The sequence below is a fragment of the Vidua chalybeata genome, chromosome 12 (assembly GCF_026979565.1).
Source record: "Vidua chalybeata isolate OUT-0048 chromosome 12, bVidCha1 merged haplotype, whole genome shotgun sequence".
NCBI lineage: Eukaryota > Metazoa > Chordata > Aves > Passeriformes > Viduidae > Vidua > Vidua chalybeata.
In genome coordinates, this window is record NC_071541.1 from 17,183,083 (window position 1) to 17,199,202 (window position 16,120).

The window sequence follows — 16,120 nt, forward strand, 5'->3', positions numbered from 1 at the left end:
TATTTTTATACTCATACTGGTGCCTGCAAAAGGCAGAGGGAGCTGTGACCATGGCCTTGGGGTGCATCTGCTGGAGGGTGGCTTCATCTGGGGAAGGGGCCCACTCAGGGCTCTTGGATTTGAAGAGCTGCTGCCGGAGGTGCCCTGTTGTGCTCTTCCCAAACATAGTTGGGGTTTTTTTTTTTCAGGATTTCAGTTTTGTAGAATTATTAAATACACATTTTCAGCAACTCATAGAAAACACAGATTCCTTTTCTGTTCTGAATTCCCATGAACTTGGTTTCTCTTTTTTCAGCTCATTGTACATCTTGTCTCGTGCCAAAGGATGAGTGTGGGTTATATCTTCTGCTGAACAAAGCTCCTTTTCTCTTTCCTGTCCAAAATGATCACCTTTGGGTGGGATTGATCATGCTGGACTCAACATGACTTGAGACCTGCTCTTCCCAGTCTAAAATAATTGTTTAAAGCAGGTCAGATGGGCTGAGCCCAATGGCCTTCTCTGACACGGGGGTGTGTAACTAGCAAGGTAGATGGCTTTGGCTACATTGAGGTCTAAATGGGTAGAGCTGGTGAGGAACCATTCCATTTCAAATCTCCAAAGTCATAAATATGGTAAGCTAAATATGGTCTCTCCTTTTTGTTTTTTTTATTCTTCTGTAGTAGGATAACATCCTGGGTGACCTCCAAATGGTCCAAAATAACCAACCCTCAGCAAAGACAGAATTATTCTTAATTATAATCCTAAATTTTGGCGTGAAAATATCTTGGATGTTCAATTGCAATGTTTTTCTGCTTACAGTGCTCATTTTAAAGCTTCTGCCCACTGCAAAGGCTGAACTCTATACTCGAGATACTTTTAGAGCTGTATTGTCTTACACAGGGGAACAAAACAACCTGCACATAACCAGCGCTCCCTCACATCTCCTGGTAACAAATAATGGGGATGGGCTATTTTCACATAGTCTCCTAAAATAGGTGGTGTTAGAATAACTGCAGAAGCCTTACAGACTCAAGCTGTGTCTATCATTTCAGATCGTTTTTAAATGTGTGCTTTTCTTGATGTTTTTCTAGATGATTTGGAAACCACAGTGCACAGAGATGGATCTTGGTCCCCCTTATGTACCTGCTCTGCAGAGGGTCACAATCTTGCTCAGCATGCCTGTAATTTTATATGTGTGTGTGTATATGTATATTCAGTTTACAGTTTTTATCAGTGTTTAAATCTGCACTGGGCAGAGCCAGCATGTTCTGTGGATATTCCTGCTGCAATTTTTTAAAAGAAACCACTGATTGGAAAGTTTTCATTCCTAACGGGATTTGCAAATGGTTGGTGCTCACAGGACAGCATTGAGGGGGGAGGCACATCTGGCAGCTGTGACCCAGCAAGCACTGCCACTTGCTGACCTACCCATGCATTGGGGAATCATAACATTTGGAAGGGGGTTTTGAGGAATATTCTGGGGTGTTGGAGGGCTCTGTGGTGGGAAGGGTAAGGCTGGTGGTCGTAGGTGTGTTGGGAACTGCATGCAGGCTGGGGCAGGTCAGGTATCAGATACAGACATTCCAAATGTCTGTACAGATGGGATGGTTCAAGCCATCAAAGCTTGTGAGACCAGAACAGGCATAAAATAGACTATAGATAAAAGGCTTGCAAGCTTTACCTCCCTGTGTCTTCTGCTGAGCCCAACAGCATGTGTATAATTTGCTTTAATGGTTAGAAACATCTGCTGTTAAAAGTGATGCTTAATATATTTGGCTTCCACTTCCAGTCATTAGTTCTTTTTATGCCTTTTTCTGCCTAATTAACAACCTTTTAGTACCTGATATTGTTTCCACTGAATGTGCTGCTATATCGTAATCAAGTCACTTCTTAATCTTCTCTTTGATAAACGAAAAAGATCAACCTCTTCAATTCTCTCATTTCAGAGATTTTCTGCATCCCTAGAATCACTCTTACAGATCCGGCCTGTATCTCCTGCAGTGTTTTACTAATCTCCTTAAAATGTCGGTGTGGAACCATGGAGGGCTCTGGAAGGAGTCCCTTGGTGCTGGAAGAGGAGGCTGAGCCACCTCCTCAGTCCTACTTCCAGCTCCAGGCTTCTTGCATGGATTGAGCACAGGTTTGCTAGGCAGTAGAGACTCATCTTCATCGATATTTAAGATATGGGTGGCTGGAACAAGATGATCTTTAAAGTCCCTTCCAACCAAAACCATTCTAATTCTGTGGTTTTGCCAAAATCCACTGTGTGTGAGTGGTGCTGCCCATAGTGAGATGATGATACCTTGGCAGTGGTGAATTCTCGTTGCCCCCAGCTCAGCCAGGTAACCAGTCTGAAATCCATTTAGCATATTCACTATTCATATTCTGTAGTGCTTTTTATTTTTGTCAGCATGTCATACAATACTAGGTCAAAACACCTTTTGGACATCAAGGATATTGCTTCTGTGCATTACTAATATCAGATGTGCAGAGAATAAAATCAGGTTTGCTTTGCCATGACCTATTTTTCCTAAACCCATGTTGATGGGCGTATTTGTGTGTCCTTCAGTTCTCTGCACTGTCTTTCTGCCTTGGACAGATGTCTGTCTCCCTGTCCCCTGCAGGCCATACCTTTGCCTTCTTCATGCAGAAGATTCTTCCAGCCTCCTAAAATTTCCTCTTAAAAATGAACATCAGCACGCAGCAGTTTTCTTAGTTCTCTTAGAGCTCTTGGATGCAAAATTATTCAGTTCTGCCAAATTTAAATATCTTCTGGTGCTGGTAGATGTTGTTGAATGTTCTTCTCGATTGCTAATAGGATGGAAACGCTTCATCCTCATAAACGAGTGTAATCCTTTTTGTTCCCAAATGTTCCAGGACAGTGATTACAGCATGTCCATCATATCTGTCTCATTAGCATTTCTTCCATCTCCACCCAGTGAAGGACCCCCATCCTTTCTAGGAAGAGTCTGGGTGTAAATCCTTACTATTCCAACCCCTGAAACTTTTGATTTGGTGAAGAATTGGGCAAACAGGACACAGGAATAGAAGGAATGGGATTATTTAATTGACTTGCATCACTGTCCTCTAAATGTTTCTCTTCTAGCTTGCAGATTCATCATGCAGGGGGAAGATGCCCAGAAAACATAGAGAGAAGTAGGGGGAAAGAGTATGAAAAGAAAGATTTTTTTCTACTATTTCTTTATTACCCAGGCTTTTCCCTTCTCCTTTCTCCTCCTTGGGGGAAGGATTTTTGGCAAGACAACTCAGCCCTTCCTCTCTGCTATCTTCCCTGCAGCATCCTTTAAGTTGTCTTTGATCTGTGTAACCCACACGGTGTGTCATCAGTTGCATCAGTAGAGGCCAGCCAGGCAATTTGTGATAATCCCAACTCAATTTACATTTCAAATGCTTGCTCTGGGAGCTCATGCCCCACTGTATTTCCTGCAGCTTTCTCCTGCTCCCCAGGACAGATGTTCCTCAGCAGTTCCTCACCAGGTCACCAAGAGCAATTGGATGCTCCTATCCCATTTAAAACACCCCCTGGCTTCTTCCTGTCTGGGTGGTAGATTCGTTGTGAAAAGTAAGAAAGTTACAATGATTCCATTGTTCTTCAGCCCTGAGCTGAGGGAGGTCCTGGTGGGCTTGTCCATGAGGCACACGCAGCTCCTGTGGCCCCAGGACCCAGGCACAGTGCCTTCCACTGCCTGGGTTTTCCTGGAGGAGCCTTGGCCAAAGGCAGAGTGGGGGGCTGTGTGTGGCACTGGGAGGGAGTGGATCTCCTCTTCCCCCAGTTTCCACCTCAGTAAGGGTCTTAAAATGTGGGTAAGGAGATTATGCGGAGAGGGAAGATTTGAATTTCTTGCATCCTGGGAACAAGAACCTGAATAGAAAGGATTGGTTCTCCCTTAATTTGAGCTGATGGGGATGGTGGGCAAAGCTGATGGGATTTTGGTAGACACTCTCTTGAAATAGAACTGTGGGGAAAAATTCCAGGGGGTGTGAAAGCAAAAATAACGCAAGAAATTCTGGATGTCAGAAGAGAGACAGCAAGACCCTAAGAAATTATAAAAACTGAAGTACTATTTTCTGGAACTAAATATAATGTGGCTCCTTTGGAACAGCTTGGAGAAACTAAAATGTAGCGCAAAATTGCTGGGGAAAACGGAGGCTGTTTTCCCTCGGCTCCAAGTGAAGGACTCGAGTGGAGGTTGGTGTAGAGAGTGGCGTGGGAGCTCAGCAAGTACAGGGAAGTCTGGGAAAAGCACAGAGCTGATGTGCAGCCAGGCTTGTAAGGTGATGGGGAGAGTTTTGCTGGAGGCAATGCCAAGCCTTGGCACTCGGCATGTGCTGGGCGGAGAGGGGAAGGGGTGTGGTGGGCAGGTGGAGGTTTCATCCACCCCCCATGAATTTGAACCCATCTTTCCTAGCTGATCTGAATTTCCTCTGGTTTAAAAAGTTTATTATTTGAAAGCTGGCCTTTATGAGAACCCTTCTGGGGAGGGAACTTGTAACAGTGGGTTTAGGGCTTATCTGCCTCACCTCTCGAGAACTTGCCATCATGCCCCATCATGAGACCTTTAATAACACCCAACTGCATCTCTGCAGGCAGCTCCTGCAAGCAGAAAAAGGTTGAAATGTGCCTGTTGAAATGTGCCTGTTTGTGTGGTTGGAGTACAGGGGGGAAAACCCTGTGGCCAGGTTATGAATCACCCCTGCCTCCAACTGTAGGACCAAAAAGCCAGGCAGACCTGGAGCTGTGGGACTGGGCAAGGTGATTAATGTCTGTGCAGCAGGGATTAAGCTGAGCCTTAGAGGTGATCCGTAACACTAGAACGAAGAGATGGTTTCCAGGATGAAAGGCAGGAAAATGCACACCTCGTGCAGTGGGTGCAGGCCTGTGGAATGTGCAGCCTGCAGGGAGCACAAGGCCCAGGAGCTGTTGGGTGCTGGCCCTGCCAGGCTCTGCATCTGCTTGTCCTGGGTGCTGCTCTGGTTTTTGGGAATGTCCTTGTCCTTTTTGCCACCTTAGTTGCTTGTCTTGGAGAAGTCTTTTGCAAGCAGACCTGGCTGTCCTGCTGACTGTGCTGTATATTAATACTTGTGGAGCTGCTGAGCATCCTGGTGATTCCTCATACGGAAAGGCTCTACAGCCTCTTTAATTAACTTAATTTAGACATTAGTGTGTCACAGGGAACATCTCTCGTGGGGAAAGAATTTCGTTTATCACCACTTAGCCAGGGAACTGTTCTATTTTTCATTTGCATGCAAAAGTTCATTATGGTGAGAGTGAAAATTAACCCTTTGCTCCCCAGCCTGCACTTCCCTTCCTGGAAGTGCAGATGCATTGTGCAAGGAGCAGCACTCTTATAGCATTCCAGAGCCAAATTTTGAGATGGAATATCACAACCACTGCACTGATTCCAGAAAATCCATCTCTGCTAGCCCCAGGGAAGCGCTGAGCATGGCACAGTGGTGTTTCCTTATTTGGCCTTGGCTATTCTCTTTGGTATCTCTGGTCACCAAGCAGGAGGGAAGAAATGGGCTTTGGGAGTTGGTGGAGCTATGAGCCCTCGGAAAGGCCCCTCTTTCCCCAGGAGAGGCAGAGCCTCATGGCAAGCAGTCACTTCGCAGCAGAAGCCTTGGAAGCAGACCAAAGCTAATTAAAGCTGGTGTTCATGCCAGCATGCTGTGCCATGGGTACCTGTGACAGATGGGGGCTGCTTGCCCCAACTGCAAGGTACTGCTGGTGAAGAACATGGTACCAAAATGTTTTTCAGGGGCTGATGACTGGTTCCTGTGGCTATGTGGGGTCTGTTTGGGGAGAGGTAAGGGTGTGCTGGGGCTACCTGCAGACAGCTGTGCCTACCTATCACTCACTGCCCGTGTCCTCTCCTTATCTCACAGGTGAAGGAATGGCTGTGCTTGAACTGCCAGATGCAGCGGGCGCTGGGGATGGACATGACCACCGCTCCTCGCTCCAAGAGCCAGCAGCAGCTGCACTCCCCTTCGCCGTCCCCCTCCCAGTCCCCAGCCAAGCACCCGCAACCCCCGGCTGCAGATAAGACCCCACCAGCCCCCCGCCCCCTGCCACAAGAGCAACCCAAACCTCAGCCCACAACGCCGCAGAGGGAACCGCACGGTCAAGGACAGCCAAAACCTCAGGAGGTGGCCAGGTCCTCCCCGCAGCATCAGGCCAGGTCCTCCCCGCAGCATCAGCAAGCCAAGCCTTCCCCCTCTGAGCAGAGAAAGACGCCAGGAGATGCAGGGGCAAAGCCCGCTGCCCCGGCCGCTGGGGCTGGAGCACCAGAGCAGCCCCAGGAGGGGCTCACAGGGAAGCTCTTCGGCTTCGGGGCATCCCTCCTGACCCAGGCCAGCACGCTCATGTCTGTCCAGCCAGAGGCCCCTGCTCCGAGCCAGCCATCTCCTGGCAAAGTGCCTCCAAAAATTGTCTTCAGCGACGCCAGCAAAGAGGCTGGTCCCAAAGCCCCAGGGGCACAGGGCCGGGCTGGTGCCGCAGCGGCGGCGAAGCCGGGCAAAGCGGAGCAGGGTGTCAAGCCAAAGGAAGTGCCGAAAGCAAGGGTCTCGTGCCCCCTCTGCAAGGCGGAGATCAATGTGGGCTCCAGTGAGCCCCCCAACTACAACACCTGCACAACCTGCCGGCAGCAGGTCTGCAACATGTGCGGCTTCAACCCCACGCCTCACCTCGTGGAGGTAAGGGGGCTGGCGGGGACGGGCATCTTCTGCTCCAAGGGTGCGTGCTCTCTCCTTGCATAAAAGGGAGAAAAGATAGGGTGCTTGCTTTCAAAGGTCCATAAAAAAGCCTTTAAGAAACTGCTGAAGCCAGTTTCCTCCTGGGGCAAGCTGCAGGGCTGGAGTCCGTGGTCCTTCACCTCTTGGCAAAAACATGGATTTCGTGTGTGTACACTGATTTCATGCTGGTTTCATGCAAGGAACAGAACAAGGCATGGCTGTTGTTAAGAGCACCCCCAGCAGTGCCCACTGCTCCCCAAAGGTGTCCAAGGGTGAGGTCATGCAAGTGCCAGTCACCAACTAGTGTTCTTCTCCTGTTGCTGTGGATTGAGGCCTTGGCCAGACTGGAGATGAGGCTAATGAGGGATGTTCTGCAGCTCCTGCATTCTCAAATGGTGAGGCTGCAAGGAAGATGATACAGGGGAAGAAAGTGTCAGGGCCTCAGCAAGAGGAGCTTGGGTGCAGGACAATGGAATGAGCTGTGCATTGGGTGGATGTGGGGATGCCCAGTGTTGTATGGATGTGAATTGGATGGTGAATTCTGCAGCCTGCTGAGATGGAGTGCAAGGAGAGGAGAACGGAGACTGAGATAGTCTGAAATCCACCCAATCTTACCTGTTATAGTTGAGAATGTCTCTGAATTGTGATGCCCACAGAGATCATCTTCCCAAGCACCAAAGAAGCACTGTAGCCAACTCTAGCCACTGGTGTTTAGAGAGGAGAGTGGTGCAATTGGTTCAGCTGGAGCATCCTCCTACCCCTTCCACCTTGGGAGCTAGAGAGGGACATCTTCCAGGCCCTTCACCCCCTCCTAGACAAGTGATTTGAGACCCTGACCAGTGGAGGCCCAGAGCTTGCTCCTGGAAGTGCTGCATCTCGCAGACAGTTAAGACACAGAACCGATAACATCAGCACATGGAGAAGTTAATGGGAACTTGAAATGACCAGAAGTAGGATTGCTAATCTTGGATCCGTTTCATGGCAGATAATTACATTTTACGTCCCTGGCTCCTCCCTGCAGTTTCAATTATACCCAGTAATTTTCTGTTCTTCCTGAAGCTGCTGCTGCTGCTGCTTCACTTGTGGTCACGTTGGCAGTGGAGGAGGCGCCTTCCCCGAGTGTCTGTGGAGGTGCAAACCCCCCAAATGGCCATCTCAGTGTACACAATGCTGTTTTCAATGTCAGTGCTCTGCTCCTGCTGTTGCTCCCACCACTGCCTGCACCCTGCCCTGGGGGCTTGAGTGAGGAAAGCTGTCCAAGTGTTTGTTCTTTGGGTAGGGCTGAACCCCGTGTTGGCATGCCCCTGGGCAGCTTGTTCCCAAGCTTCAGAAAGCTCATGAATTGGTGAAAAGGCTTCCATGCTTGCTGGCACCTGGCTGCTAATTAATTAATTAGAGAATTAATTTGGGGTTGGGATGTAGCCAGTAACATGGTGATCTCTGCATGTACCAGGGAAAGGTGAGCTCTCCTCAGCCCTTGTCTCCAGGGTCACTAGCTGACACCTGGGATTAAATTTCAGATTTTGAAGGCTGGACTCTGCCGAGGTTCCCAGAGCTCTTGAGCAAATACCTTCAGACACCCTTGGGCAAACCCACTCTGGCATGTATGCTCCCTTAGTGTTTCTTGCTGCAGCTCATCCCTGCAACATCTACGAGCCTTCACATAGAGTGAAGACCCACAGCAAGGTCTTACCCGGGCATGGTGCTGTCGTGGGTTTTGTTTCCCTTTACACTGAACCTTTGTCCAGCTCTGCATGGTTGGGTTGGTTTATGGGATTTATTTTTATAAGACTTGAGGAAGAAATGCAACACTTGTGCTGTGGATGTTTTTAACAAAAACTTTCTGAGGAAAGGAAAGCATCGTGAGGTCTGTTAATGTGGTTGGGCTTTAGGTTTGCTTGATCTTCTGGGAAAATTGCTCTGTGGTCTGATCTCTCTTTGCCTGCAGCTCACATGGGCTTGTCCCAAGCCCTGAGGTTCATGCAAATACCAGAACTCACTCTTTGAAGTAGTGAGGCTTGATCCATTAATTGTTTGATGAATTAGGACCTATAAGGGCTATAAGCTAAGGGCTATAAGCTGCCCTTGGAAGTTGTGTGAAAACTAATGAGGGATTTGATCCCAAGTCTGGTAAGTGCAGAAGAGCACGAACTGTGGTGAGATTGGCAGCACGCTCTGCACACACCCCTGGAGCCTGGGCAAGGCTTCACCCTGGGCCCAAAAAGCATCAGTCACAGGGAGGGAGAGGGCATGGCCCACAGCATCCTGGTTTTTGGAGAAAGGATGGAGTTTTGCAGGAAAATAGTGCTAAAACCATGTGTTTCCTGCAAATTAAAGTGTATTGTCACTTCCAGAAAGCAGCAAAGGCTGTTGCCCCTATTTGCATCCCCCTAAAACTTCTGATTTCCCTGGAAAGATGTGTTATTATACCCATGGTATTTTCATTCCCATCCCACTCCTGATCTAAAGATGGAGTCGGAGGCTCTGTGTCCCTGCCGTCCCCTCCCACCCTCTGCAGCTGCCTGGGGAGGTATCCAAGGAGCTGCCTCCTCCCCGGCACTCTGTTCAGCCAAGTGCACTCAAACCTACCAAAAGAGAAGAAAACACTAAAAGTGCTAGTTTTCTGTGAACTCACTGGCTGAGCTGCATAGGTGCTGAGCCACCCAAAGAAAAGGGTAACTTGTGCTTCACTTATTGTCCTTGCTCCACTGTAGACTGATGCTTATGCAGGTGAAGGATGCTCCAAGAGTATCCCACACATGAGAAGCTGGGTCGCGCCTCTGAGCCCAGAGTTTCTAGAAGATCTGCCAGCAAGGCTGGCTTTCCTCTGGCTTTGGGTCTTGGTGGGCATGATCAGAAGGTGCTGGTGAGGACTGGACACCTAGGGCATGTGAAGAATTTAGGGATAAGGGTGGCATTTTGGCAGAACATCCCAGGAGAATGGGATGTGGACTATGGTGGCTCATGGCTCTGGAAGCTGTGGGTGACCAGCAGAGGAATCCCAAAAGCGTGCCTGACTTCCACTTCCTCTGCATGCTTGCCATAATATCCAGCTTTACCATAATTACTCAGCTTTAAGTAAGTTGTTTATGTGAAATACCAGGAGTACAGGTGCCTGGAGCTTCCTCCCACCTCCTCACCTCCTCCAGGAACTGCATCCTGGGAGCAGTACTATGAGATGTTCTCAAGCCAGAGATGACACTTTGGGACTCTCCCAAATTCCCTACAGCCTCAGCTGTAGGGAAGAGGTTTCTGTTGCAGGAAGACCAAGTGCTGGATCATTTCACTGGGGATGTAGGAAATCTCTCCTGTTTATGGCAGAGCCTGCTGAGGGAACAAGTGACCTGGCAAGAGCTGGCTTGCAGCGTGATTGCCCTTGTGCTTGCATGATGTAACCCCAGTAACCCCAGTTGACCCCAATTGACTCCAGGGGTTTTGTATTAAGGAACAAATGACCTATGCATGTTGTGTTACTAAATAAACATGGCAGGATGCCCCTTTGCCTAATTAACCAGACTGAAACAGGAGCAGTGACAGGTTTCATTGCAGAACACTGCTGATTCCCAGGTGCCAGGCTGTGACCTCCAATGGGCACCTGACCCTCAGGAGGGTCCTCTTACTGATTTGTGGTACTTGCCATACCCCATCCAGATGCTAAAACTGCTTTTTTTTTTCCCTTGATTGCCCCATGCATTGTAAAAATAATTCTTTTTTTTTATAACACTTATGTTGTCATAGGTGGTGCTGCTGCATTGACCTGTCTGATCTCACCAGTTAATGCTCTTGGGCTCCTTATTACATGCATTATATGCATATATAATATAGCATATGCCTGTCATATGTTGGTGAGACACAGGAACAGGTTTCGCAGGGAAGCTGTGGACTTTGCATCCCTGGAAGTGCTCAAGGCCAGGTTGGATGAGGCTTCGAGTAACCTGGTCCAGTGGATGGTGTCCCTGCTCATGGTAGGGGGGTGGAATGAGATGAGCTTTAAGGTCCCTTAAAATCTGGGATTCTGTGATTATCCTGGGTGTGGTATCACAGAATGCAGCATTTGCTCGAGCCCTTCATGGGACGTGTTCCCCTTCTGCTACTCCCCTTGTACCTGCAGCCAGGTACAAAGCAGCCCATTCAGATGGATTTCTTGCAAAGAGTTTGTGATCCCTGTAACAAATACTGTCTGGAAAGCCCCGGACCTCTCTTTTCATCACAATCCAAGAGCTCCTGCTGCATAAATTGGTCCCTAAGCAGAACAGCTCCCCTGGGTGGGCTGCTGCACTGCTCAGGTTCGAGATGCTGATGCTGAGGATGGGGCTGACCTGCCCTAGTTGCAGAAGCAGCCACGGCAGCTCCTGCGCTCGGCTGCAAGGAGGAATGCCTGGGAAAACGGACTTCAGGGAGATGGAAAAAGCTCCGTGAGATCAGCCTTTGTGCAGATCAGGGTATCGCTGCCGGCAGCCAGAGGATGGGTTAGAGAAGGAGAGCCGAGGAAAGGTTTTGTGCCAAAATTATTTTGGTGTCAGCACATACGTTTCAGAGATCTGAAAAGAGAGCAGGGAGGAGCGTCGGGCTCCTGCCTCACCTGCCCTCGCAGCCGGGGGAGCCGGCAGCCCGGAGCCTGTGTTCAACTCCCGATTGTACTGTGCCTCCCTGCCCCCTTCCCAAGGGTCCCTGCTCTCGCTGGGAATGTAATTAGCTCCTAAGCAAAGAGGATTAGCGGGGTTAAGAGAGACTCCAGCTCAGCACTGTCCTGGGGTGGAAATTCCAACCCCGGTCTGGTGTCTGGGGCCATTCCCCCCTCCTTCCAAGGCAGAAAAGCAGGATATATGTGCCTTAAGAAGAACCAGGTGTCTGTGTTGGGGATCCAGCAGCTCTCCATCTCAGAGAGCCCTATGTCCTTCATGGGACGATCAGAAATGCTTCCCAAAGAGCTGCCTGCCTTCCGAGCGTGACAGGGAGGATGAGTGACAAGTAGGGACAGGGGCTTAAAGTTTTCAAGCATCATTTTCCCATAGGAATCCAGATCCTGTTACTGTCCTGTTGTTCCTACCAGGCTCAAAGGGCAGCAGAGTTCTGCAGCTCCTGATGGAGCAGGGAGCAGCTGTTGTCAGTCACCCTTTTGAGGCTGTTTTCCCTAACTCGAGTGTCCTGCAATGACAGCTTGGCAGTGTCCCTGGAATTCAGACAGGTGCTAGGATGGCCCAGTCCTCTTTCCAGGGACACGAGGAAGAGCAAAGTGCCATTCTTGAAAGGTGGGCAGGGGGTTGGACCCTGGAGTTTTCTGCGGGAGAAAGAGGTACCCAGAGATGCAAGGCCCAGGGTGCAACAATTGCTGGGTTTCTCCTAGATTTTTGTGCAGAAATCATGATTTTGAACAATACCCGAGCCCTGAGGGTATGAATATGTGGGTCAGTCACATAAACTTAAGTCAAACTGAGAGCTCTGCATAGTAGCTCTGCAGGAGAGGAAGGCGGTTTCGCTGGCCTGAGCCCTCAAATCCTGTTAAAGGCTGGTAATTAACAGCTCGCTGTGACTCAGGAGTTTTCTGAACCTGCTGTAATTAAGCTGGTTCCTGCTGCTGGGCTGGGCAGCACTGCGCTCCCCAACAGCTCCTCCTGCAGACACGGGGCTGGAGTCATCGTAACCTTGCAGACAAGTCTGAATTAAAGAGTGGAGTCCGACCTGATGGGTGATGAGGAGCATCTGTGGGTGGTCCACTTATGCAGTCCAAGTTTCTGAGCTGGACCTCACTGCTGGATTTTCTGCAGAACCCCATTAGATGTTAGCCCTGTGTCTGCTGCTGGCTCTTGTCTTCTGCTGGTTGTGGTTTTGGAACTTCTGGGACTGCTCCACACACTGGGGTTTGCCTTGCTGTGCCTGCTCTCAGCTTCTGGCCACTTTAAAATTATCTTAAGAACTGCTGTTCCTTTCTTTAATCAGTAAAAAAGCCAGAACTCCAGGTTCCTTTCTTGTTTTAGCTGCAATTATATTATTAAGGGACAAATGTCAGCTGTATGTGGACCCTGCTGATTGATACTTCTGAGGCAACCGCTGCCCACACTGCAGATTGTTTTCAATGGTTCATAAAATTGAACAATATTTTGAGAGGAGTGACAGTGGCTGAGCAAAGTAGGGGATTTCTGCCTTTTAAATGAAGATATATTTGAAGTGAATTATGTTTCCCCGATGCCAGGCTGGTTTTCCAGAGCACATTTGCTGTGCCCTAGGACTTGGAGCTGCTGCCTGTTGTATTGCTGTGCTCCTGGGCTAGCAAGCTGCTAGGGCCAGCAGTGCCAAGGTGTCTCCAGAGCTGTCTTGCTGGGAAGTGAGTGGATATGTCAGGATCAAAGCCTGAGTACTTGCTGTGGCTCAGGCAGTCAAAAGATTTGGGCTTACAACAGGCAGCCCTTTGGCTTTGGGGAGGTCAGTATTGCTTCTGGGCCAGCCTGTAGTGCTGGAGGTGAGGTGGCAGCAGGACAGATGTGATACCTGAGTCTCCACTGCTGATGTCCTTCTCAATAGTCTGTAAGAGCTCATGGAGCCATCACCTCGCTGTGGGTTCTGCTTTAATTGGTGGTGAAACTTCATCTTTGTGGTATTGATTATGGTTTCCTAGAAAGTGACAAAGAAAAATTTGGGGAAATGCTTTTTGCCCATATAACATGAAGAGGTGCTCATGACAGCTCTTCTCCCCAGCTAAGCTTTGACAGCTTTTCCCAGCAAATGCTTATTTTGGCAGGTATTGCAGATCTGCTTCTCGGGGGTGATGGTGTTCTGTCCATGAAACTTCCACAAACTCATCCTTCAGGAAGTGGCTCAAGCCATCCTCGAGCAGACAGACAGGGACAGTGACCTTGCAGCAGGGACACGGACACAGACGTACAGGGCCGTCACTGCAAGGGCATTGGATATTCTCACCAGTTGGGTGCCATGAATATTAAAATTCACCAACATGGGAAGGGCCTGAGTAACTTTCCATCACCCGACTGAGGTTTCACAGTTTGGAACAGCTCCGGGAAAGGCTGAGAGAAGATCAATAACTGCCCTAATGCACCCTGTTAGGGACTTTCTTGACCTTGAGAAGCTTTGAAAAGAGTTACTGTTGTGCACATGAAAGGTTGAAGGCAGCAAAAATAGGCAAAGTGGAAGCACAGAGAGGAAGCAGGACAAGCTAAAGCTGCCATAGTGTTTTATAGATATCAGAAAGGGTTTCATTTATATATGTACTGGAGAGCAAAAAAACCCCAGTTCATTCACAAAATTCAGGTCACCTGGTTCTAGCACAGGGTTTTCTGCCTTTGCTGTTCAAGTCAGGCCCAGCAGCCATTCTGGTGGGGCAGCCCTGGAGCTCTGTGCCTCAAGGAGCCTTGTGCCTCTCTGCTGCTTTGGGCAGTGTTGCTGATGCCCACTGCAGCACCAACACAGAGATGTCCTCTTGGCACCCCAGATGAGAACCCCCACAGGGAGCTGGTGCAGACCTCAGTGGACACCTCATTCAGGCACACAGCTGGCATGGGGGGAAAAGTGAGGGGGTTCCTGTGTCACCCTCCTAACGCTGTGCCAGGTGCAGCAAAGAGCAGGAGATGATGGAGGAAGGCAGGGGAAGAGGAAGCAACAGTACAGAGGAGGCATGGAGCTCTCAGGGGAATGAGGACAGCCTGGACACTCATTCCTGCTCCTGCTGTGCCTTGCATTGAACAATGAGTGTCTGAAGAAGCTCAGAATCAGTCCCCAGTGCAGGGACTGGTGAGGTTATTGCCTTCTCTACGCTGGGAGACAAAGTGCTTGGATCAGAGGGGTTTGGATCACACTTGGATCATGTTTGTGATGGTCAGCTTTATGAGATGGCTCCTTGGGGTCTGGTAGACATGGCAGCGCTGACCCCTGAGTCCAGGCTGCTTGGTGGAGTGTGTGGGCTCCTGTGTCCTAGACCTCTCCCTTGCCCACAGCAGGAGCTGCTGGTGGAGGTGGTGGTAGGCACTGCTCTTACAAAGGCAAAAGGTGTGGGGGGAGTTGGATTGGAGGGAACCTTTGGAGCAGCATGTTCTGAGGAGCACTGTGGGGGCTGGTGGTCCCTGAGCAGGTACCAGCAGCAGATGAGAATGGTGGGACCACCTAAATCAGAGTTTTGGTCTAAAGCTGGCAGACAGAGGAAACAGCTCTTTTAGTGGGAGATGGCGAGAGGATTTGGCTGTTCAGCTCCTGTTTCCACCCCTGTGAGCAGCCACAGCTTATCCTGATGGGCTCACAGACCATTATACAACCTGGATCTTTCTTCTTTCTATTTTTTTTTAATAACATGCCATGTTAATGCTTTATTTGGGAACATGTTAGGACACTTAATCGAGCGTTTAATTGGCTTTGTAACAGTGGATTTCTGAGTGGGCTGAGAAGGAGGCAGCTTTAGGGCTGGGCTGCAGTTGGAGATGCTCAATTTTCCAGCTGTGATGGGAGCATCTCAGACTGAGTTTGCTGGTGTTGATCCACTTACCAAAGCACCATTGTTTCTCCTGTTGAGCCCAGTGGCATTTTGCAGTTGTATCCTACAGACTTTAGGATCTGTAAAGGTCCCTGGAACAAAATGAGATTGAGGAGAGGGGCTGCCAATGGTGAAGGGTGTGGCCACGCTGGGAAAGAATCCAATGGGAATGCTGATGATGGGATGAGATTGTTGGGATGGGTTTTGCTAGTTCAGGCCGGGCTCTTACGTTGATTCCTTTCTTGCCACATCCAAACTGTGCTGGTAAAGTCCCATGGGCAGGACAAGCCCACGTGGGCAGCTTGGGCAGTGGAAGTACATTGGTGCTATGCTGCTGAAAAAAGTCCAGGCCTTTATCAGAGTGTGTGCTATTGAAGGCTGTGTCCTTCTGTAAGGATCAGCAGGACTTGAAAGACAGTTTGTGGTCTCTACAACTCAGCCAATGCAGGGGTTCACCCTGGTTTAACAGTGTTCCACATACCATGTATTTCAGGATCCAGCCCTTGCTGTGTGCTGGGATTCCCTGTTTTCCCAACTACACCTGTGCTGGGGTGAGCCATGCGAGATAAGGACTGAGATCCCATCTCCCAAGCAGTATACACTGGGTGTTTGAGAAAACACTGCTGGGCAAAGGAAGAAATGACATTTACTTCTATGGCAAGAAATGGCATTATTGGTGTGGTTAAAAATGACTGCTCAGGAGGTGGCCAGCTGGGTGTTCCTGTTCTTCCTCCATTGAATCATAGGATCACTGAATGGTTTGGAAGGGATGGAAGGGATCTTAAAGCCCATCTGGTTCCAATCCCCCTACCATGGGCAGGGATGATCAGGTTGCTGGTGGGGCTTTGCTGGAGGGACACAAGCTTGTCCCATCAGGTGGCACTGCCAGCAGATCTGGGATGGGGAGC

The 16,120-nt window shown here is 49.4% G+C and overlaps 1 protein-coding gene across 2 annotated transcripts in view; it reads left to right on the forward strand.

Annotated features, from left to right (window-relative positions):
• Positions 1 to 16,120, forward strand: part of BSN (bassoon presynaptic cytomatrix protein) — an 87,649-nt gene that overhangs the window by 39,154 nt on the left and 32,375 nt on the right. The window contains exon 3 of one of the 2 annotated variants that reach the window (XM_053953507.1): positions 5,888 to 6,694. In XM_053953507.1, the coding sequence (XP_053809482.1) occupies positions 5,888 to 6,694 (807 nt within the window). Of the gene's footprint in view, positions 1 to 5,887; positions 6,695 to 6,748; positions 7,129 to 16,120 lie in introns of those variants that run through there. The other variant, XM_053953508.1, reaches the window with a different exon arrangement.